The sequence below is a fragment of the Nicotiana sylvestris genome, chromosome 2 (assembly GCF_000393655.2).
Source record: "Nicotiana sylvestris chromosome 2, ASM39365v2, whole genome shotgun sequence".
Classification (NCBI taxonomy): Eukaryota; Viridiplantae; Streptophyta; class Magnoliopsida; order Solanales; family Solanaceae; genus Nicotiana; species Nicotiana sylvestris.
The window spans coordinates 146278994-146301616 of NC_091058.1; the positions used below are offsets into that span (position 1 = coordinate 146278994).

A 22623-nucleotide genomic window follows, 5' to 3' on the forward strand; every position below is an offset into this window, starting at 1 on the left:
AAGTCATCTGCAATTTGAGACTTGATGGTTGAACGGGGTTGATATTCAATATCATACCCGCTAAGTTCGACAACCCATTTGGCCAATCGGCCCGATAATTTGGGCTTATGCAAAACATTTTGAAGGGGGTAAGTGGTTAACACACATAGGGGATGACATTGAAAATATGGCTTTAGCTTCCTAGATGATCTTATCAATGCAAGTGCTAATTTTTCTAAGTGAGGGTATCTGGTTTCAACATCCCCTAGAGTTCGGCTTAAATAATAAACAGGGAATTGCGTACCTTTCTCTTCTCGAACTAGTACTCCACTTACCACTATCTAGGTCAATGCCAAATATAGGTAAAGCTTTTCATCTACCTTCGGAGTATGAAGCAGAGATAGGCTCGATAGGTATCGCTTTAATTCTTCTAAGGCTTGCTGGCATTTTGGGGTCCATGCGAAGTCTTTTTTCTTTTTGAGCAATGAAAAGAACCTATGACTTCAATCTGATGACCTCAAAATAAATTGACCCGTCAGTCTTTGCACGGCCCTCACACTATTCACGATCGTGATATCCTCGATGGCCTTGATCTTATCGGGGTTAATTTTGATGCCCCGATTCAACACTATGAAGCCGAGGAACTTACCCGAGCTAACTCCGTAGTCACATTTTTCCGGGTTAAGCTTCATGTTGTATTTCCTCAAGATTTTGAATGTTTCCTGCAAATGAGCTAAATGGTCCTCTGCGTGCAGGACTTAACCAACATATCATCAATGTAAACTTCCATTATTTTACTTATTTGTTCTTCGAACATCGTGTTAACTAGGCGTTGGTATGTGGCTCCTGCGTTTTTCAGCCCAAAGGGCATTACGTTGTAACAATAAGTTCCAAATTTAGTGATAAACAAAGTCTTTTCCTGGTCCTTCGGGTTCATCTGAATTTGATTGTACCCGGTGTAGGCGTCGAAAAAAGTTAGGATCTCATGGTCGGCCGTGGCATCGATCATACGATCGATGTTGGGCAGTGGGAAAGAATTTTTCGGACATGCTTTGTTCAAGTCCTTATAATCTACACACATTCTAAGTTTGTTTCTTTTTTTAGGAACTACAACTATATTGGCTAACCATTATGGGTACTTCACCTCCCGAATAGACCCTATTTTAAGAAGTTTGGTTACCTCGTCCTTTATGAACGCATGTTTCACCTCGGACTGGGACCTCTTTTTTTGCTTCACTGGTTTGAACTTAGGGTCGATGCTTAGCCGATGTGTGGTTTCCGGTGGAATTCCTGTCATATATAAATGGGACCAAGAAAAGCAATCCATATTATCAATAAGAAATTGAATGAGTTTTTCCCTAAGTTCGGGGGTCAACCCCGTTCCCAAGTATACCTGTCTCTCGTGCATGTATTCGATCATTATGACCTGCTCCGGCTCCTCGGCAGTCGATTTGGTTGCATCGGACTCTTCGGGAACGATGAAGGTTCGGGGAGTAAAGAAATTCTCATCTTCGTCTTCGATTACCTATTGCTCCAATTTCGTCGAGGCTGGAGGCGGTGATTGCTATTTGGCCGCCTGTTTACCTTCGATGCTCGATTTCTCCGAGGTTGAAGGCTCTGGTATCGATACCACTTCCTCGATTGCAAATATCTTCTTTGCAGAATGTTACTCTCCATAGACTATTTTCACTCCTTCGTCTGTTGGGAACTTCATCATCTGTTGAAGAGTTGAAGGCACTGCCCTCATGTTGTGTATCCATGGTCTCCCGAGGAGTGCGTTATACATCATGTCACCTTTGATGACATGGAATTCAGTATCTTGTATGGCCCCATCTACGTTTACTAGCAGGATAATCTCACCCTTTGTTGTTTCACTTGCAATATTAAAGCCATTTAGGAGCCAGGAAGCAAGTACAATCTGATCTTGTAGGCCGAGTTATTCTACGACCCTCGATCTGATTATGTTTGCTGAGCTACCTGGATCCACTAAAACACGTTTAACTTTAATTTTATATAAAAGGATAGAAATTACTAGGGTGTCATTGTGTGGCTGAGATATGCCTTTTGCTTCTTCGTCATAGAACTATAAGGCGTCATCGAGCACATAGCTCCGAGTCTATTTTTCTCTGGTGATTGATACCTTGGTGCGCTTGAATACAGGTTTTTGAGGGATATCGACTCCGCCAATGATCATGTGGATTGTGTGTTGTGGTTCTTCTTGCTCATTTTTTCTTGTATCTCTCTCCCTGAAGTGGTTTTCGGCTCGATCACTGAGGAATTCTCGAAGGTGACCTTCGTTGAACAACCGAGCCACTTCTTCCCTTAGCTGCCATCAATCTTCTGTTTTATGACCATGTGTTCTGTGATATTTGCACATCAAGTTTGGGTTCATTTGAGAAGGATCAGTTTGTATAGACCTGGCCACTGGGTGTCTTTGATTCTTCCAATAGCTGACATGATCCCTGATACATCTATGCTGAAATTATACTCTGACAATTGAGGTGCCTCTACGGGGTCGGTATGCTTATCGAACCCACTCTTACTCATGAGTCCCCGAGAGCTTTGAACTCAATCGTTCCTTCAATCATTTCGAGGAGCGTTTCAACCAGAGCCATTATTTCTCCGATCGACGTATGGCTGATACCATTCCTTGTTCGATCTTGATTCCCTGTCTGCATCTCTCGGGGGTTTGGCTGCGAATCTGTTAGGATGAACTGAACCCAAGGGGGCTCCTAACTGGTCGTCCTCGACCCTGATTTTTGATTGGTAACGGTAGTGCACATCTGCCATGTCATAGCTTGATACTCGGTCAAGTTCTACTTTAATTGTCGAGACGCAATTAAGCTCCTTTCATTCAAACCCTGCATAAAAACTTGTACTGCGCAGTCATCCAAGACTAGTGGTAACTCCATTTGCTCCATCTGGAACCTAGACACGAACTCCCTCAATATCTCGTCGTTCCTCTATTTTATCTTGAAGACGTCCGATTTTCTCGTGGCCATCTTTATGGCCCCGGTGTGTGCTTTCACGAAGGCATCTGCTAACATAGCAAACGAATCAATAGAGTTATGAGGCAAGTTATGCTACTATATCATGGCTCCTTCAATAGTGTTTCTCCAAACTTTTTCAACAAAACCAATTCGATCTCATCATCGTTCAAGCCATTTCCTTTGATCCTGCAAGTGTATGAGGTAATATGCTCGTTAGGGTCGGTTGTCCTGTTATACTTGGGTATATCAGGCATGTAAAACTTTTTAGGTATGGGCATCGGAGCCGCTCTCTAAGGGAATGATTTTTGTATAAACTTTTTGGCATCTAAACCTTTTAAAACTGGAGGTGCCCCATGTATCTGGTCAATACGGGAGTTGTAAGTTTCCACCTTTTTGTCATTGTTTTCAATCTTCTTTTCTCCGGACTTGATCCTCTTCGAGCATCCTCATAATGGTGGGTTCAGTCCCCGAGTCATTTTCGTTTGACCTCTCCGGCGCTGGTTCAACGCGTTGAGCGTTTTCATGTTCAGCTACACTAGGAGTCTTATTCTGACTTTGAAGTTGAGCGATAGCGATCTGCTGAGCTTGCAGCATCTCGAATATTAGTTGAAGGCTGATTCCCCCATCTCTTATCCCTTGTGCTCCTTGGCCACCAGATCGGGCTTCCCTGCTACATTCCCCCCGGGGTCTATGCCTAAATCCGCGTTTAGACCAATATGCGAACTTACATCAACTAGTTCCATATTAGACACTTCCACTGGGTTTATTGTTTGTACACTGACCCCTACATTGTTGTTTTCTACAAGACCATCATTGTCATGAACAGGTGCGTTTTGTGGGCTAGACATGTTTCAGCCTGAGAATCAAAAAAATCTTGACAAGAAAAAGTATAAAAATAACGTGTGTAATGAGAATCAGTAATGAAATAATCGCTATTATCTTTAGCCCCACGATGGACACCAAACTGTTTTCCTAAAAAATACGAGTAACAATTAAATTTTATTTATGGTTTTAAAGATAACGTGATTTAATTCAATACCAATTAATAATCAAGTAATATGAGGTATAGATGAAGGGAAGTAAGCAAGACCAAACCAGTAGATAAGCTAGCAGGCAGTAGTAACTTCGAGCTTAGTGACCTCGAGGTGAACCAAGAACAATAAAGTAAGAACAATAAAGATAAAAGGGACACTTTAGATGAGCTAAGAGCAAAAAGTAGAGAGTATATTCTTTTGTCAATGATTAGATGATGTTACAAATAATTGGGGTCCCCTTTATATAATAGGGGATCCCTAAGGTACATTTCTATTTACAGTAAGGAATATTATTGGTACACCTGCCTAACCGCCTAATACGGAATAGTACAATCAAATTTCAGGATTTACGCCATGACTTTGGGAACGTGGCAGGAATCTTGCTCATTCTATTATAAGTCCACAACGGTACTATTTCGGGGTCGAGCATACTCGGCCTCGGTATGCGTCGTGCTTTGTTCTTCGGACTCGGATCTGGTCTCTCAGGCTCGAACTCAACGTTACCTGAACTCGGGCTTTGGATGACCTCTCGAGCCGATAGATCAAAGGCATACTATCTCGACCGTATACAATCACTTATAATTTTATTTATTTATCTGTCTAATTTTTTCTGATTTCATATATATACTTCCATCCTACTCCTGACCACTGCTTTTAAACAAAGAAGAAAATTATTTGAACCTCTAATTATTTTTCTATATTATACCAGAATAATGATCCTTCGTCACCTACCGCTTTGATGGAAATGGGCAACAGTACTAAGATAATAACTTTACTGACTTTAGAACCCTTCCCATTAGTCTGACCAAGACATCACTTTTAATTATATGATGTAAGAAAGTTAAAGGCCAAACCTTCCCATTAGTCTGACCAAGACATCACTTTTAATTATATGATGTAAGAAAGTTAAAGACTTTAGAACCCTTCCCACTAGTCTGACCAAGACATCACTTTTAATTATATGATGTAAGAAAGTTAAAGGCCCCTCTAACTTGGCGCCAAAATTTATATGGACATCTCAACTTAGCTATGTTTCATTTAAACACTCCAACTATGTTATAAGTGTTCCACTTAAATACAAAACACTGACATGGCAAAAAGATTGTAGTTCACGGCTCTTAGGCGCGTGATTGGATCTGATATAATATTTTCCTTTTCTTTTTATATTCCTTCTCCCCAAAAGTTCATCACCACCTTCTCTGGCCTATTGCTACAATTCCTCCGCCACCATTCTCATCCCCCTCTCTCTCCTCTGCCACTCTTCCCCTTCCTCCTCCACTGTCTTGAAGAAAAATAGGACGAAAACCTTCCAAATATTGTAGGAATTTCTCTGGTTTGATAATGACATAATTTATGTGTTGAAGCTTTTTACAAAATAAAATGCATAAAAAGAGAAAATTGCGGCCCCTCCATTTATGTTGCTCTGTTCGATGATGAATTTGGGTAACATCAGTTTGAAATTCTTGTTACCCGGTTCTTCAAAAATTCGAAGCTTTAAGAAAAATTAAAAATTTCATATTATTACTGATAATATCAATTAAAGATTAAAGTTGAAACTTAAAAGCTCTATAAATACCCACTCATGTTCGAAGCTTTAAATTTCGAATTGAAGAATTTGGAGGTTATCTTGTTGTGTTTTCATTCCCACTTGATTTGTTTTTGAATTTCATAGATGTGGGTTGGTTGATTTTGACCCAGATATATAGTTTGTGGTTATTGGAGTTTCTATGGACAATTTTGTTCTTGAATTTCAATTCAGATCTGAATTTTTACTCCACATGTTTAGATGATGGCATTCTTGGGGAGAAGTGAGAAATGGGTCTGGCCAGCAGTGATGGACTTTTGCAGTAGGGCCATGAAAATGTCTGATAATGGCTTAAGCAAAAAAATTGTAAAAGAGAAAGAAAATAAGAAAATAGAAAAAAGAAATGATTCTTCTTTCATTGTAGTTTTTTTTCTTTTGCTGACTTGTTTCTTTATTAGTGGTGTTAATTTTCATGTTAATGGCAAGTAGCATTCAGGCACTTAGCATTGTTTAAAGTTGTCAAAATTATGTTTAAGTGAAATACTTAAAACATAGTTGAAGTGTTTAAATGAAACATAGCTAAGTTGAGGTGTCCACATAAATTTTAGCGTCAAGTTAGAGGGGCCGCATATGGGTTTGGCCAAAGTTAAATGCTTAGCTTGAGAACACTTTAATTTACGGGGAACTGCTTCCTCATTGCAATTGTTAAGATTCAGATAAGTATTAGGTCGTTTGGTTATCAGGATTCAAATATGAAAAAAATGTTTAGCATAAGAATAGGTATTATTTTATAATTTTGTTTGGTTGCATTTCTTTGTTCAGTACAAGTGCTACCGATAACTTTTGTATTGAAATATAGGTTAGTTTATACCACATTTGTTATGGGGTAACAATCGAAGGATTAACTGTACTTGGATAAAATGACAAAATTGCTCTTGCGCCAAATCCAGTTTATTAAAAAGGTCAAGGTTAAAATTGACGCAAATTTTATCCAAGATTATTGATCAGGAATAAAACAAAAAACATAGATTATACATCGTGGATGTGCTTTGTGTGGAGGAAAATATTTTCCGTAAAAATATTACTACTTAATATTTCTAGAAAATAAGTATTTTTTTTTAACTTATTTTGAGATGGTAGGGGCATGCAGTCAGGGTGGGGAAGGGGCTGGGGATGGAGGTTAGGGATAGGGAAAGTACTTGGGGTGGAGTGGGCGGGGGTGGGGGCCGAGGGGTGGGATGAAGCTGGGGTGGGATGAAGCTGGGGTGGAGGCAGGTGGTTGAGGGGCCAAGTAGGGTGTTCGTGGGTGGGAAGAGATCATCATGCAACTTATGGGACTTGTTTTCCTACACTCCCATTAGGGAAGTCAAACTTGTTTTCCGAGAATAAATATATTTTTTTAACGAAACATTGCATTTATCCGTACCCCGTATATTGCATTTTTAATTTAATTAACCAAATAAATCATAAATACTAAATATCCAAGTATTATTAGTATTATTCATGCATTATAATCCCAACACATTTTTGTCCTAACAAAACAACGAGTCAAGGAACATTTTATTCAGCTTGATCTTCATATTGAGAACAAGTAAATGATATCTTTTTCCCGAACCTAAAAGACAAAGAAGAAGAAAATTAAAGTGGAACCGAGAGATATATATAACATGTACGTAGAAGTTACATCAATAATTTTCACATAATGGAACAAGCATTTGGATTGTCGTCACTGAAGAGGTAAGTAATCGTATGTTCATCTGCATTTGCCTGCCGAACATTTTTAACAAAACCAGGAGGAGCTTTTTTGTCATAAGCTTGAGCTACGTATGGATAGGAGACAAGATCATAAGGGACATATGGCCAGAATATTGCCATTTTCCCAGTGCTTTTTACACTCTTCAGTACTTTGTTTGGGTCTATATAACCACTCACTGTCACCCTGTTTTGCTTTCTGTTCACTTCCACTGTTTTCACACCTGAAAATCCAATGCCACCAGAGTTCTTTTTATTTCAAAGGATAAAGTTTGGGAATCAGTAAAGTCTTTATTTCTAACAAAGAGTTCAAGTTTTAGGCACTAGTCGTGTCGTCACGTATAAATTCAAGTAAATGTTTATGATAAATTAAATTAGTAATTTGAAAAAAAGTAACTAACCTCTTATTATATAAATCCTTTGGCAAAAGAAAAGGGACAAATTCTTTATGTTTATGGACAATGGCATAAAAATGAAAACGTATATTCGTTATATGACTTGAGACCAATTAGATTATACTCCATTTTAAGAGCCTCTTATTAGACCTTTGCATCGGTATTATAACTAAAATTATAAAATCAAAATAGCGTACATCCAACCGCAGTTTGAATTTGACTTTTTTTCTTTCTTTCACCGCAGTGAATTTAGAAGACCATATAACTTTAGAAGCGATTTTATATGCGTTCTTGATATTTATTTTTGGTAATTGCGTTCTTGATATTTAAACGTTAAACACGTCTTATATTCATGAAGAGAGCTTTATACTTTAGAGTAAAGAACCTTTCATGCTGTTAACGGCATTCTTGACTTTCCTTTCACATCCATCACAGTCCATTTTCACTTTTATCTCTACTGTCTGCCAACATAAAAAAATTAGAATTTGTCAATAGCACAAAAACTTAAACCAAGAATGACCAGAGGGAAAAAGAGAAAAGACAAAAAAAGCGAAGAAAAGATTACAAAAAAGGATTTACCTGCATGGGTTTCCTATTGGTTCTTGTGCTAGTGACAATACAACAGTTTGAAAGATAGTGAAGAGCACCCATCTTCTCCTAGCTAGCTTCCCTTTTCTTTGGAGGAAAGATGTGCATGCAACCATTGCTAGTATTTATAATGAGATTAAAGTTTGTTTTTTAATTATTTTTTTGGGAGGGAGGGGGGTTGCAGAAGATGCTGTCATGAGAATGAGAACAATTGTCACACCATTGCTAGTATTTATAATGAGATTAAAGTTTAATAACGTTGTATATCATTATTTATATTATCTTGTAATTTAATAGAAATATTTTAAGTATCAATGGATGATTTTAAATAGAAGTTACACGTAGTTAGATTTTAAGTAACTTAGTTGTATAATTATTTTTTACATATCCAGTATTCAGAACTTAAGCTGATCTTTATAATGATGTGTATTTCTTGACTTAATTAATAAAGGAGATGGACCGTTAAGCTCGTCTAGAAAAGGTTGTGAAATTCTTTAACTATTTTTTGTTAAAGAAATTAAGTGTCCAGAAATAGTGCAAATAGGCCCCAAGTCATGACTCTTTATGTTATTCCTTATATTTAGTTGTATATGTTAAGTTGGGAATTTGTTGTAAAGTTCTTTTGTGATTGCTTTCTTTTTTCGTTCGACAGGTTTGGCTTTGCCTTTTCATTCGTTTAAATATCAATTATCAGACGATGCCCCCAATTATTGGTGTCTGGTGTAGGTTGATTATCTTGAGTGCAAAGGATTATAATTTATAAATTTATGGATATGAACGTTCTTTTGTTCGCTATTACACGCAGCTTCTCATCACGATTGTTTAACCGAAAAATTGTACAATTGATTTATAAGTGGTTTATAGACAAGTGAATCGATTTGATTTTAAAATAATAAATAAATTAGACAAGAATGTAAGACTTAGCGTTGAAATCGAAATAAGACACGAGAAATCTTGATGACGAGAGCCTAACTTCCGGAGGTAGTAGTAACAATATGAACAAACAAGAAGGTAAAATATCATTGGGTTTTGAACAAAGTGTAGTATCAGCTTGTCAGAAAATTCATCCCATTTACAATGGTTCTAGAGCTCATTATTTATAGTTGCACCTAAGAAATAAGGTCCTAGGATCAAGCCTCTCTTTAATGACAATTATGAGGGCCATTGAAGAATGTGTAACAGTAGGCACTGAATGTCATATTCTCTGTAACAGACCATATACTTAATGTTATAGAATATTCTCCATTAAATGCTAACTGTGAAAGTACAAGAGGGGGGGGGTGAATTGTAAATATTTAAACTTAATTGCTTATTAGTTGACTAGCTAATCTAGTAATCGACTAGATATAATAACTTAGCAGTTATAATGACAGAAAGTAAAATGCAGAAAGTAAAAGTAGGAATTAAAGACACCAGGATTTTATACTAGTTCGGATTCAATGTAAATCGTAGTCCAGTCCTCTTGGGTTGCAAGAGAGTTCTCTTTAGTAAATGTGTTTCTCCGAGTACAGTTGAAGTAAATTGACAACACAGTTTCTCTAGCACTCGTTTCTTTTTGATACAATGCTTCACCGGTGTTATACTCTCCTTTTTTCTCTGACTTGTTACACAGCAGATCTTAGTGAACTACAATGTTTGTTTGCAGTAGAACAAAGAGAGGGATTTTTGGTTCGATCAAAGTATATCTAACGAAAGTTTAAGGCCGGGTATAAATACTTTGATGAAGGTCGAGGCTTGACAACCCAAGAGATTTGATCCTTGGAAAGAGATTGATTCTTTCCAAGAATAAGATAGCTAGCAGTTGCTTTTTCTTGATTTCCTTCTTTCAGCAGATGTATGAAATGAAGACTTGCTTCTTGATTATTGGTTCTTCCGAAATTAGTCGTGTATCAACCTTTACAGGATCTTCGATCTTCCGGGATGCTGGCCTTGATTTATGCCTTAAGTTTAGGCTTGCTTGATTCTCTCTATCGCAACTGGATTTTACTCTTTACTGATTGATTTGTTGATTGAGTTCTTTCCTTAGTTTTCCAGATTTGCAAGTTCTTTCCTTAGACATCTAGATTTGTTGATTGGATTATAATCTTGCTGATTGATTTCTTTCCTTAGGCATCAAGTTTGACTCTAGAAATCTTGTAGTATCTTCTTGATTCCTTGTAATTGATTTCCTGCATATGTATATTATTTGCATCATTAAAACTGGATCTAACAATCTCCCCTTTTTTATGATGACAAAATAATATATAACATAAATACCAGTTGACTTCCCTGTATTTTACTCCCCCTCAATGTATGTAGTTGACTAGTCCATGATACTCCCCCTCAATGTATGCAGTTAACTGGTCTATGGTAGAGTCGACTTCTGCCATAAACTGTACCTGTATAGATATAACATATAATCTTTCCACCCCTTTTTTGGCATCAGCAAAGAGGGAACAAGCGAAGAACTAAACAGAATATATAGCATTTAAACAGGAGAGTTATAGGAATCACCCAACGGCTGAGAACACAGCCCACAAAAACAGCATAGCAAAAAATATAAATTATCCAAAGGCTGAAAACACAGCTCAAAACCAGCAGAGCAAAAGAAATTGTCTTAAAACAACCACACTAATGGCGCAGAAAATAAGTAAGGGTGTTGCAAATAGCTTCCTTCAACTGTTCAAAGCTTGCATTGGCTGAGATGCTCACTCCATCCAACCTGTCATGAATCTCCCTGAAGGCTTTGACAGCATTTTCCCTAACTCTGAGAACATCAACTCTAATTTTGGATACATCAGACCCTATCTCCTTAGAAATGGAATGAATGACACCAACAGTAGACTGAGTGGCTGTGAGAAGATTTTTGATTTCATAGAGTTGAGAGTCAATAGAACGAAGCTTGTCACCAAGATTAGGGCTGTCAAGACTGGGATGAGGGACAGAGGGTGAAGGTTTGGGCTCTACAGGGGCATGCTTCGCTTCACTATCGTGCTTCTTAATCCAGGAGCCTTTTACACTCACATATCCCATACTAGCAAAGGCTCTAGAATTATAAGACTTAGAGACAGTGATGAAGGGATAGCTGGTGAGAAAAATTTGATGAGCTTCCAGAATGTGAGTGATTGTCATGCCATAGGGTCGACTAGTGGGATCATCAGCACTCTCGATCATTAAAATTGATGACCCGGGAGGAAAGCTTGATTTTGAGTTTGGTCACGAAGCAATAGACGAAGAAGGTGTCTCTTTGAGAGAAGGTTGAAAAGGAACCAGTACGAGGAAGCAAAGTAGTTGCTACAATGTGGGCCAGAACCGAAGTTTCGAAACTGACATCACTAGGACCTAACTGGTTTGGAAGGGAGTCAAAGGGATACTCAGCAATACACTGTTTGGCTTGGTCAAAGGAAATTTCAAATTCATTAGGCCGAGTGTTTTTAAACAGCATAGGAAAACCAGAACAACGACACTAAAAGAGTGAATCAAATAAGGCCCAGTCAAGAACAATGCGCTTACCTAACACTAAAGATTCCAACCTATCAGGTTTACTAGAATGAATATTTGCATAAAATATTTTTACCAGGGGTTCATATACCTTAGGCGGAGGAATAGAGAAGAAATTAACCCAACCTTGATGAATGAAAAGGTCTTTGACCTTGCAATTGAGGGCTTCCATGTCGTCAAGGTCGACAACCCTTCCATGAGCAATGGGCTTGTCTTTCAGAACAATGAAGAAATCCCTATTTGGGGAATCCCAGAAATTGAGATCAAATTCAAGAGAGACAGAGAAATCAACCTTGGATTTCTTTGGGATGGATGAAACAGGGGGTTCTTCCATGGGTCGCTTACCTAAAGCTTTTTCTCCTAGGGATTGAGAATGTTCAGAGAAATCTCCTTGAGAAGAGGCGAAACCCTCAGAGTGATCGGACCCTAGGTCTACTTGTTCTGGGGGCATAGAAGGGTGTTTTGATTTGGAATGGGTGCTTTTTCTGGTGGAGGCAGAGGGATTTCTAGGATGTTTGGCCATTGTAGAGAAGGGGTTTGATCGGAGCTTTTGGAGAAGAGATAAAGATGAGAGTGATTGAAGAGGGTTCTCCGCCTTAAGAAGAGGGTTTCTGATGGTTGAGTATAGAAAAGGAAAAGTTGTCAGTTGAAGAGACATGATGATTGGCTTTCCAACTTTAAACGACGAACTGATATGAAAGAAGAGAAAAGAGAGGAAAAAACGGAGGCATAATTAATGCATGGGTAAAGGACAATTATTGCGAAAGAAAATTAACAGTACACATAGGTCCTAAGGGTTATTAGTAATCCACGTAATACCAAGTAATTTTCTTAAACCACAAAATCTCTCTTCGAATAAAGGTTTAGTAAAAATAGTAGCTAACTGATCAGCAGTTCCAAGAAAAGATATTTCTATGTCTCCATTAAGAACATAATCTCTAATAAAATGATGCTTGATATCTATATGATTTGCTCTAGAATGATGCACAGGATTTTTTGTAAGACAAATAGCACTAGAGTTGTCACAAAAAATTTGTATAGGCTTAAACGAAAGTTCATAGTCACCCAATAGATGAGACATCCACAGTAGTTGTGTGCAGCATTGTCCAATAGCAATGTATTTAGCTTCAGTAGTAGACAATGCGACCGATGCTTGTTTTTTACTGTTCTAGGATATCAATGCCTTTCCCAGTAATTGACATGTACCACTTGTGCTTTTTTATCATCCTTATCACCTGCAAGGTCAGCATCGAAAAAACCTTCTAATTTAAAAGAGTTAGAGCGAGGGTACCATAGTCCATGAGATACAGTCCCAATAAGATATCGAATGATTCTTTTTACAACAGTCAAATGTGATTCCTTGGGAGCTGGCTGAAACCTAGCACATTTACATACGCTGAACATAATATCTGGTCGACTTGCTGTCAGATACAGTAGTGATCCAATCATTCCACGATATTTAGTTTCATCAACAGGAATACCATGTCCGTCTTTGTCTAGATTTGTAGAAGGGCTTATTGGTGTGCTAATGGATTTTGCATTGCTCATACCAAATTTTTGAATCAGCTCTTTTGTGTACTTGGTCTGACATATAAAGGTTCCTTCTTCAGATTGTTGAATTTGTAATACAAGAAAGAACGTTAGCTCACCCATCATACTCATTTCGAATTCACTTTGCATAAGATTTGAAATTCCTTGCACATGAGAGGGACTACCAAATATAATATCATCAACATAAATTTGAATAATGAGGTTACCTCCCGATGATCTTTTAATGAACAAGGCAGTATCTATTTTACCTCTTATGAAGCCATGATCAACAAGAAAGGAACTCAGTCTATCATACCAAGCACGTGGAGCTTGTTTTAGCTCGTACAATGCCTTAGTGAGCTTGTATACATGGTATAGGAATTTTGAATCTACAAATCCTGGAGGTTGTTTCACATATATTTCTTCTTCGATAAATCCATTCAAAAAGGCACTTTTAACATTCATTTGAAATAGCTTGAATCCTTCAAATGATGCGTATGCCAGAAGAATTTGTATGGATTCCAAACGAGCTACTGGGGCGAAAGTTTCATCATAGTCGACTCCTTCCTGTTGTGAGTAGCCCTGAGCAACTAGTCTGGCTTTATTTCTTACGACCTTTCCATCCTCGTTCAATTTATTTCTAAAAACCCACTTTGTTCTGATTACAGACATATTATCAGGTTTGGGTATCAGATTCCACACTTGATTCTTACTGAACTGATCTAACTCTTCCTGCATAGCTTGCACCCAGCTTGAATCTTTTAGTGCTTCCTCTATCTTCTTTGGCTCAATCTGAGAAATCAATGCAATATTTGATTTCTTTTTTAGAGCTCCCCTGGTTTTTATTCCTTCATTTGGATCCCCTATAATGAATTTCTTAGGATATTCAGGCCCGCTTCTCCATTTATTTGGACGAGCTACATTCGTAGTTGACTCGATTGGTTGATCTGGTACATTGTTGTTGTCTTCACCAGTTGACTCTGTTGCAGCAAATGTATCAGTCGACTCTTGAGATTTGCTTATCTCCAGAGTTTCTTGAGCTTGATCTTCATTACCTGCAGTAATTCCTTTCTCGACCAAGGGATTATTTCCATCGAGTATAACATGTACAGATTCTTTCACACATAGTGTGCATTTATTGTAGACTCCAAAAGATCAAATATTTAATGAGTAGCCCAGAAAAATACCTTCGTCACTTCTTGGGTCGAACTTTCCAAGATTATCCTTACCGTTATTGTGGATAAAATATTTACTTCCTAAGGGATGGAAGTAACTAATATTGGTATGTTTACCTTTCCATAATTCATATGGAGTCTTCTTCAGAATAGGCCTTATGAGGCAACGGTTGAGAATGTGACATGTTGTACTTACACCTTCTACCCAGAAGTGGTTTGGCAGAGAATGTTCTAGTAATATGGTTCCTGCCATATCTTGTAGGGTTCTGTTCTTTCTTTCTACAACCCCATTTTGTTATGGTGAGCGTGGTGCAGAGAAATTATGGGTGTATCCCTGATCATTACAAAAATCTTCAAATGCTCTACTTTCAAATTCTCCTCTATGGTCACTCTGAATTGTTGAAATCAGATGTCCCTTTTCTCTTTCAATCTTTTTGCAGAAAACTTCAAAATTTCTTAATGCTTCATCCTTATGAGATAAGAAAATTACCCAAGTGAAACGTGAATAATAATCAACAATAACAAAAGCATACCTTTTTCCTCCTATACTAGCAGTTCTAGTAGGCCCAAATAAATCCATATGAAGTAATTACAAAGGTTTGAAAGTAGATACTATATCTTTGTTTTTGAAAGAGTTTCTGGTCTGCTTACCCATTTGACATGCATCACAAATATGAGTTCTAGAAAAATTCAGTTTGGGTAGACCAACAACTAACTCATGTTTGGACAATTTTTCTATCAAACGCATGCTAGCATGACCAAGTTTCCTATTCCACAACCATTGATCATCAAACATAGAGGATAAGCAAATATGACCATCTATCTTTTTAAAACTGTCAAGGATATAAACATTTCAATACCTTTTTCCAGGAAGAACTATTTTACCTGATTCATCTTCAATAGCACATCCTGTTTTCTTAAAATTTACCTCATATCCTGAGTCGTACAGTTGACTTATGCTCAAGAGATTGTAGTTGAGACCATCGACAAGATAAACTTCAGCGATGTCACAATTGTTATTGAAGGAAATTGTTCCCGTATCAATTATTTTACCTTTTGAATCATCCCCAAACTTAAAACTTCCTACATCAATTTTGTAACTTCTTTGAACAGGTTTTTGTCACCTGTCATATGACTGGAACACGCACTGTCTAGATACCATTTTCCTTTGCGGCTTATTCTGTGGTGTTCCTGCAAAATAAGATGACTACTTTCTTTTAGGTACCCAAGCTTGCCTGGGTCCTGGAGGGTTAGTGTTACCAGGTTCAGAATTGTTTGGTTTCCAAACCTATCCTAAAATGTTTGTTTTGCGAAAACGACAAAATGAATATTTATGCCCACTTTTATTATAGTAATGACACATAACTTCTGACTTACTTTTAGGTGTTTCATTAGTGTTAGTACTAGTCGACTTGGTTCTGACTGGTCCTTTTCCAGTTGACTTGTAAGTTGTCTAGTTTGACCTAACAGAACTGTGACTGGTGGACTTGCACATGCCATTGAGTTGCATTTCCAATTCCTCAAACTCTTCTTGAAGTACTTCCTTTTCGATTTCACATACTTCATGTTTGAGTTTCCAGTCTTTAACTTCCTTAGTGAGTCTCTTAAGCTAACTCATCATTTTTTGAGACTCTTTCAAAGTTAAATCAAGAATATCCTGCAATTCATTGCATCTTTCACAGTTATAAGATCTTACCTCACTGGTTTCACCTCGTTCCATGAAATAGTTTTCATTTTCGTCATCTGAAATGTCTTCGTCTGTCCAGCATCCTGAGGATTTGTTCATTTCGTTTTCCAGAATTGTCATGAAGAAGAGATTTGCTATCTCTTTGTGGTCTGAATTATCCTCATCCCTCCAGCTTCCGAAGGATTTGTTCTTGTTGAAGCTTCTAGAGATCTTCCTCTTCAGTTCTGGGCACTCAGCTTTAATATGCCCAAATCTTCTACATTCATAGCACTTTCCATCATTCTTATCCTGTTCGTTGTATTGCCTGGATCGTCTTGGTGGAATTCTTCCTTTCTTTGTGTTCCTGTATCTTCTCATCAATCCATCCATATTTCTTGATAGCATAGCAATCTCTTCTTGCAATGATTCAGGACCATCATCAATTTTATTTTCAGCTATTTCAGTAGAGGTTTTGAATGCAACTATTTTCTTTTTCTCTTCTTGATTGGTCTTCTTGAGATGCGTCTTTTCAAAAAGAATGAGTTCTCCTCGTAGTTCATCATAGGATAATTTGTTTATATCTTGAGATTCCAGTGTGACTACTTTGGTCTGCCAAGTGGTTGGCAAACTCCTAAGAATTTTTCTAACTTGATCACCACTGGTGTAAGGCTTGCCAAATTCCTTTAGATCGCTAATTATTTTGCTAAACCTCGCAAACATCTCTTCAATAGATTCTCCTTATTTCATTGAGAAGAGTTTGTAATCATGGACCAGCATGTTGATATGTGTTTCCTTTACTTTGCTGGTTCCTTAATAAGTGACCTCAAGCTTGTCCCACATTTCTTTGGCTGTGTCACAGCTTGAGATTTTCTCATATTTTTCACCACTTATAGAGTTATAGAGCAGATTTCTCGCTTTGTAATTAACTTGTACTACTTTCATTTGCTCTTTTTTATATGAATCTATATCTTCAAGATCAGCAAGTGGTGGAGTGGCAGCTGGTAAGGGATAGTTTCCCTTTTAGATGACTCTCCAACCTTGACGTCATAAGCTTTGGCAAAGATCTCCATTCGCACTTTCCAATGGGAGAAATGTTGTCCATTGAAGTATGGTGGTCTAACTTGTGAAGTTCCTTCCTGAAAGAGAGCTCCTATGATAACTTGATTTGTCATGATCTTTTCTCACAAGCTGTTAAGAAAAAGTGAAATATGAGCCTTGCTCTGATACCAATTGAAAGTACAAGAGGGGGTGAATTGTAAATATTTAAACTTAATTGCTTATTAGTTGACTAGCTAATTTAGTAGTCGACTAGATCTAATAACTTAGCAGTTATTGTCACACCTCCTTTTTCCGCGCCCGGGAGGGCGCAAGGGAGTTTTTTCCAATTAAAGGACAATCGAAACGGGATTGGTTTAATTATTTCAGAGTCGCCACTTGGGAGATTTAGGGTGTCCCAAGTCACCAATTTTAATCCCGAATCGAGGAAAAGAATGACTCTATATTACAGTCTGCGTACCAGAAATCCGGATAAGGAATTCTGTTAACCCGGGAGAAGGTGTTAGGCATTCCCGAGTTCCGTGGTTCTAGCACGGTCGCTCAATTGTTATATTCGGCTTGATTATCTGATTTTATACAAGTATGAACTTATGTGCAAATTTATCTTTTAACCGCTTTACTATTATTGTTTTTAAAAGAAATGTGAACATCATTTAAAACACGTCTTTGGACTACGTCACATGAAATGCACCCATAATCCGGAACACATTTTATTTGATGTTTTGGGATCGGATTTGGGTAGCATGAAATGCACACCCGAGCTTAAGAAAGTAAACTATTAAACACGCGCCTAAAGAGACTATCGCGTTATTATTTTGCGGAGGCCGTGAAATCCGCTAAACGACCCTCCTGAATTCTAAGTAATTTTAAACAAGTATTTACTGAGGGCCCCGCAATTTGTATTTTTTGTTTGTCGAGGCTCGTCTCATTCTATTTATTTAAAGGAATTTGCAACGTCATGGAAATGCATCTCAAACCACGTCACAATCAATGCACCCGTGATTAGAGACATATTTCGATTTCGTTGAGATTTGGATTTGGGTCACATAAATGTGCACCCGAGTTTAAGGAGATAACATTATTAAAGGCGCGCCTAAAGCAACTAGCGCATTATTATTTTGGGGTAGGGCCGTGAAATTTGCTAAATGGCCCGTCCCGGAATCTAAGTATTTAAGACATATATTTTGTGAGGGCCCCGCAATTTTGTCCCTTTTATTTGGCGAGGCTCGTCTCATTTTTTATTATTATTATTATTATTATTATTATTATTTTTTTTTTTTTTTTTTTTTTTTAAGGGATGCCATTTTTACGCCTTTATCCATACTAAACCTTACAGCCTCTTTACAAATACACTCTCATAACTTGTCAAGCTTTAATAAAAGGAGTTGAGCGAATGAGTATTTCGGGCGTAGTAACAACAGGTACTAATACTAATCTTGTCCAAATAAACTGAGACAATGAAGGGACGAGCGAATCAACGTCAAACTGTGTCTTAGGACTACTAATACAACTAAATCAAATGACATCAAGTAAACAATAATAACACAACACAAAAATGAACTAAAATGCATACGGTAAAACATAAGCAGAAAATTATCATATCAATTGATATATTGCAACTTCAAACATTGAACGTAAAATTTCTTTAAACCAATACATCGAGACTTACTAACCTGCATAAACAGAAACGCATAGAGCCATAGACCGAACCCCTACAGCGACTTCAACGAACAAACTCGACGCGCCGGACCTCGACGAACAAAACAACCTCACCGGACTGAAGCAACGGCTGAGCTACTCAGCAACGCAGCGACGCAGCAACAGCTGCTGTACTTTTTCGACGCAGCAACTGTTGCGTGAAGCTGCAACAAAGAGGTCGTCGGACAGTTTGACGACGGGGAGTGGTTGGACGACGCAGCAGCGATGGCTGCTGCTTGACGGGTGGTCGATGGGTGCTGCTGGGGTTCGGACGGTGGAAAGGCGATGAGGAGTTGGGCTGCGGCGATGGGTTGTCGCTGTGGGTCGTGGTGCTGGGTTTGGACACGGGGAGGTTGACGATGGTTTTGGGGTCTGTTTGGTGGTGGTTTAACGTCGGAAAGGCGACGGGATGGGGGTGGTGCCTGGGTGGTTTTTCTGCTGGTTTTCGTGAGGACGGTGGTTATGGGGTCGTTTGGGCAGCTGGGAGGTTGGCGGGACTGGGGTTGCGACGGGGTGGGTTGTTGACGATGGGTGGTTGCGATAGTAATGGTCGAGGGCTATGGAGGTCGTTGGTTATGGAGGTCGTTAGTTATGGTGACGGAGGGGACGTCCGGGAGTGAGTTTTTTAGTAGGGTTTTTCTCTTTCTTCGTTTGAAGAAGAAAGAGGAACAGTAGCTTCCAAAACCAAATTTTCAAAGTCCGTTTTTCAATTCCAAAATCCTCCCTCCTTTCATGTTTTGTCCGTGTATTTGTAATGTTTTGCCCTCAAAAAATGAGCCCCACGCGTGGTGGGGTTCAAGGCATATGTCCCCCACGCGTGGTGGGGTTCCCCATGTGTCCTGGACACGGTTTATTATGGGCTAGGTCCGAAAATTAGGCCTAAAACCGGGTAGTTTAAACCCGAATATTATTCTTTTGCCAGGACCCGAGAAATAGGAACACGTTGCTTAACTAGTCCTATGTAAGCAAAATAACTACCAAAAATAAGACTAGTATTTAAACAAAACTATCTTTTTTTTTAAAATATTTTTTAAAGATTTAAAATAGCTACAAAATATTAATGAAACTATTTTTGTAATTTTCGTTTTTCTTAAATATTAAGATAAAATATGAAGTAATATTTTTTTGTATTTTTCAAAGTTAAAATGACTATAGAATATTAATAAAAAACTATTTTTTTGTAATTTTCGTTTTTAATAAAGACAAAATATAAAGTAATATTTTTTGTATTTTTCCAAAATTAAAATGACTACAAATCATTAATAGAATTATATTTTTTTTGTAATTTTCGAATTTTATATAAAGTACCAAAATAAAGTACAATTTTTGTATTTTTCAAGTTTATGAGAAATACATAAACTAAAATTTATATATGTATTTTTTGAAATTTTCTTTTTGCAACGAAATAAAGTAAAAATAGTTAAAATAGCTATACTAGACCCAATTTCACATATTCATGCTAAAAATGTGAAAATTCTCGGGGAGGGTCAAAAATCACGTGCTTACAGCTGCCCCTCTTTGACTGGAAACACGAAGAGTTTTCCGACAAAGAACGACTAGACGTGTTTTTGACCCGACCATTGCTTGGACGGACTACACTTAAGGAAAGGGAGGGATTGTGACCGAGCCCTGGTATCTGAGCTGCCTACATATCCTTGGTTATACAGGAATCAGGCCACGTGTAGTTCGGAAATGAGAGAGATAGTGAAGTGTACCGAGGTGAAGAGCCGATCGAGGTGCCGTTCCGTCGAGGTTCCGGTCCGCGATCCTGTCATTACAACAAAAATGAAAACTGAAAAAGACTAACTAAGCCTATCAGCTACTAGTTACAAGGATTCCTATCTCTTAAGTCTTCTGAAGCTTGGTCTTGAGTCTTGAATGGTGCTTCACGCAGACTTTGGATCTGAACCTTGATACTTGCTAGTTGTAGGTGCTAGTTCTTGAGCAGACCACATTTGCTCTCCACTTTCGTGTTTTTCTCCCTTTTTGTTTTTCTCTTTTCTGACCAGCCTTTTGTGAATGCTGGGGATTTTTATTGCTTCTTGCTGGGGATTCCTGTTGTATTCCTCTGCTTTATTGATTATGAGTGTGCTCCTTTCTCATATGAGCGGGCTTTTGACTTCAATACTTCAATTGTATTCCCTTATTCTCCAGGTGGGTGCCTGATTTCTATTTCTTTTGTCCTTGTTCTCCAGGTGGATGCCTGATTTCTTCTTTCTTTTGTCCTTGTTCTCCAGGTGGACGCCTGACTTCTATTTTTCTTTGTCCTTGTTCTCCAGGTGGACGCCTGATTTCTTCTTTTCTTTGACACGCAACAACCTCCGTTCTACAGGCGGGTCCCTGACAATCAAAACAAACAAAACAAACAAAATTTCCTAACCCAGTTTGTACTAGGAAGATTCGTGAGTCGTTAGCAAAATTGTAACTCATTTATACTACTGATGCAATGATGAGTAAACTAAAGACTAGGCTAGGATGTGCATCTCCTACGGGTAAAACAAAACTTTTGTTAGCAAATGCGTCTGCTAAAATAAAACCTCAATGACTCAAACAAAAGTATTCCCGCATTATACTGGGGGCGACCTAGAACTTAAATGTATTCCCGCATTATACTGGTGGGCGACCTAGAACTTAAATGTATTCCCGCATTATACTGGTGGGCGACCTAGAACTTAAACGTATTCCCGCATTATACTGGTGGGCGACCTAGAACTTAAAAGTATTCCCGCATTATACTGGTGGGCGACCTAGAACTTAAAATGTATTCCCGCATTATACTGGTGGGCGACCTAGAACTTAAAAGTATTCCCGCATTATACTGGTGGGCGACCTAGAACTTAAATGTATTCCCGCATTATACTGGTGGGCGACCTAGAACTTAAAATGTATTCCCGCATTATACTGGTGGGCGACCTAGAACTTAAAAGTATTCCCGCATTATACTGGTGGGCGACCTAGAACTTAAATGTATTCCCGCATTATACTGGTGGGCGACCTAGAACTTAAAATGTATTCCCGCATTATACTGGTGGGCGACCTAGAACTTAAAAGTATTCCCGCATTATACTGGTGGGCGACCTAGAACTTAAATGTATTCCCGCATTATACTGGTGGGCGACCTAGAACTTAAACGTATTCCCGCATTATACTGGTGGGCGACCTAGAACTTAAAAGTATTCCCGCATTATACTGGTGGGCGACCTAGAACGTAAACGTATTTGAAATTGTTTCCCCGTCCTTTCGAGAAAATTTTGACAATCGGTAGAAAATTTTCTGCCCCGATTTTTGGTGACTTCCCCGGCGTTGCCTCTCGCTGCCATCATCAATCCTTTGTTTTCCTACAGCAGACAAAAGAATTTAATTAGTTTTAATCGTGGTGGTAGAGGGTGCCTTTCCGGCGAACGATTTTTCTCTCTTCCCCTTTTCTTGCTTCTATGTCCCCATAATTGGTTAGTGGACAAAATTGCCTGCTGGGGGTCTCTAGCCTGCTGGGGATTGGCTTTCAATTAATCCCCTTTTCTGCTTTCTCTTTAAGCACATGCTGTGGGAGTCTGTTTTTAATTCCCGAAACCACTCCCTTTATGAGCTTACTTCCTCCAAAATTGCCGGGCACGATCACTGCATTGCCTGGGATCGGCCTTTAAGACTGTTTGTATTATCCTGCATTGGATGAATTCCCCTCCGGTTTCTGGTAGTAAGCTTTGAAAAATCCTTTCAAGACACATTTTAGGAAAAGAAATAAAAGATAGAAAAAG

General features: G+C 38.3%; 2 protein-coding genes across 2 annotated transcripts; both read right to left on the bottom strand.

The window, feature by feature from the left end:
* Positions 1-6995: 6995 nt before the first annotated feature.
* Positions 6996-8345, bottom strand: LOC104231759 (heavy metal-associated isoprenylated plant protein 22-like). Its single transcript, XM_009784810.2, has 3 exons — positions 8255-8345; positions 8061-8136; positions 6996-7504 (listed from the first exon to the last, which is right to left on the bottom strand). Exons 1-3 carry the CDS (start codon positions 8324-8326, stop codon positions 7224-7226), a joined length of 429 nt encoding a protein of 142 aa, XP_009783112.1. The 5' UTR covers positions 8327-8345; the 3' UTR covers positions 6996-7223.
* Positions 8346-11708: 3363 nt separating this feature from the next.
* On the bottom strand, positions 11709-16834 carry LOC138885738 (uncharacterized). The gene is made up of 7 exons (XM_070166716.1): positions 16145-16834; positions 15946-16057; positions 15309-15531; positions 15100-15215; positions 13139-14388; positions 12908-12978; positions 11709-12432 (listed from the first exon to the last, which is right to left on the bottom strand). The coding sequence occupies exons 1-7, from the start codon at positions 16832-16834 to the stop codon at positions 11709-11711; spliced, it is 3186 nt and encodes a 1061-aa protein (XP_070022817.1).
* Positions 16835-22623: the final 5789 nt, after the last annotated feature.

Bases quoted from the DNA above. Each gene is read 5' to 3' on its own strand.
- LOC104231759 (XM_009784810.2), bottom strand. From the start codon at position 8,326: ATGGGTGCTCTTCACTATCTTTCAAACTGTTGTATTGTCACTAGCACA. The intron at 8,137-8,254 runs GTAAATCCTTTT...TTATGTTGGCAG, and splicing joins CCAATAGGAAACCCATGCAG to ACAGTAGAGATAAAAGTGAA. The intron at 7,505-8,060 runs GTTCTTTACTCT...TTGGATTTTCAG, and splicing joins TGCCGTTAACAGCATGAAAG to GTGTGAAAACAGTGGAAGTG.
- LOC138885738 (XM_070166716.1), bottom strand. From the start codon at position 16,834: ATGTTTGCGAGGTTTAGCAAAATAATTAGCGATCTAAAGGAATTTGGC. The intron at 16,058-16,144 runs GTAAGATCTTAT...ATGATGAGTTAG, and splicing joins AACGAGGTGAAACCAGTGAG to CTTAAGAGACTCACTAAGGA. The intron at 15,532-15,945 runs GCATGTGCAAGT...AAATTGATGTAG, and splicing joins ATTGGAAATGCAACTCAATG to GAAGTTTTAAGTTTGGGGAT.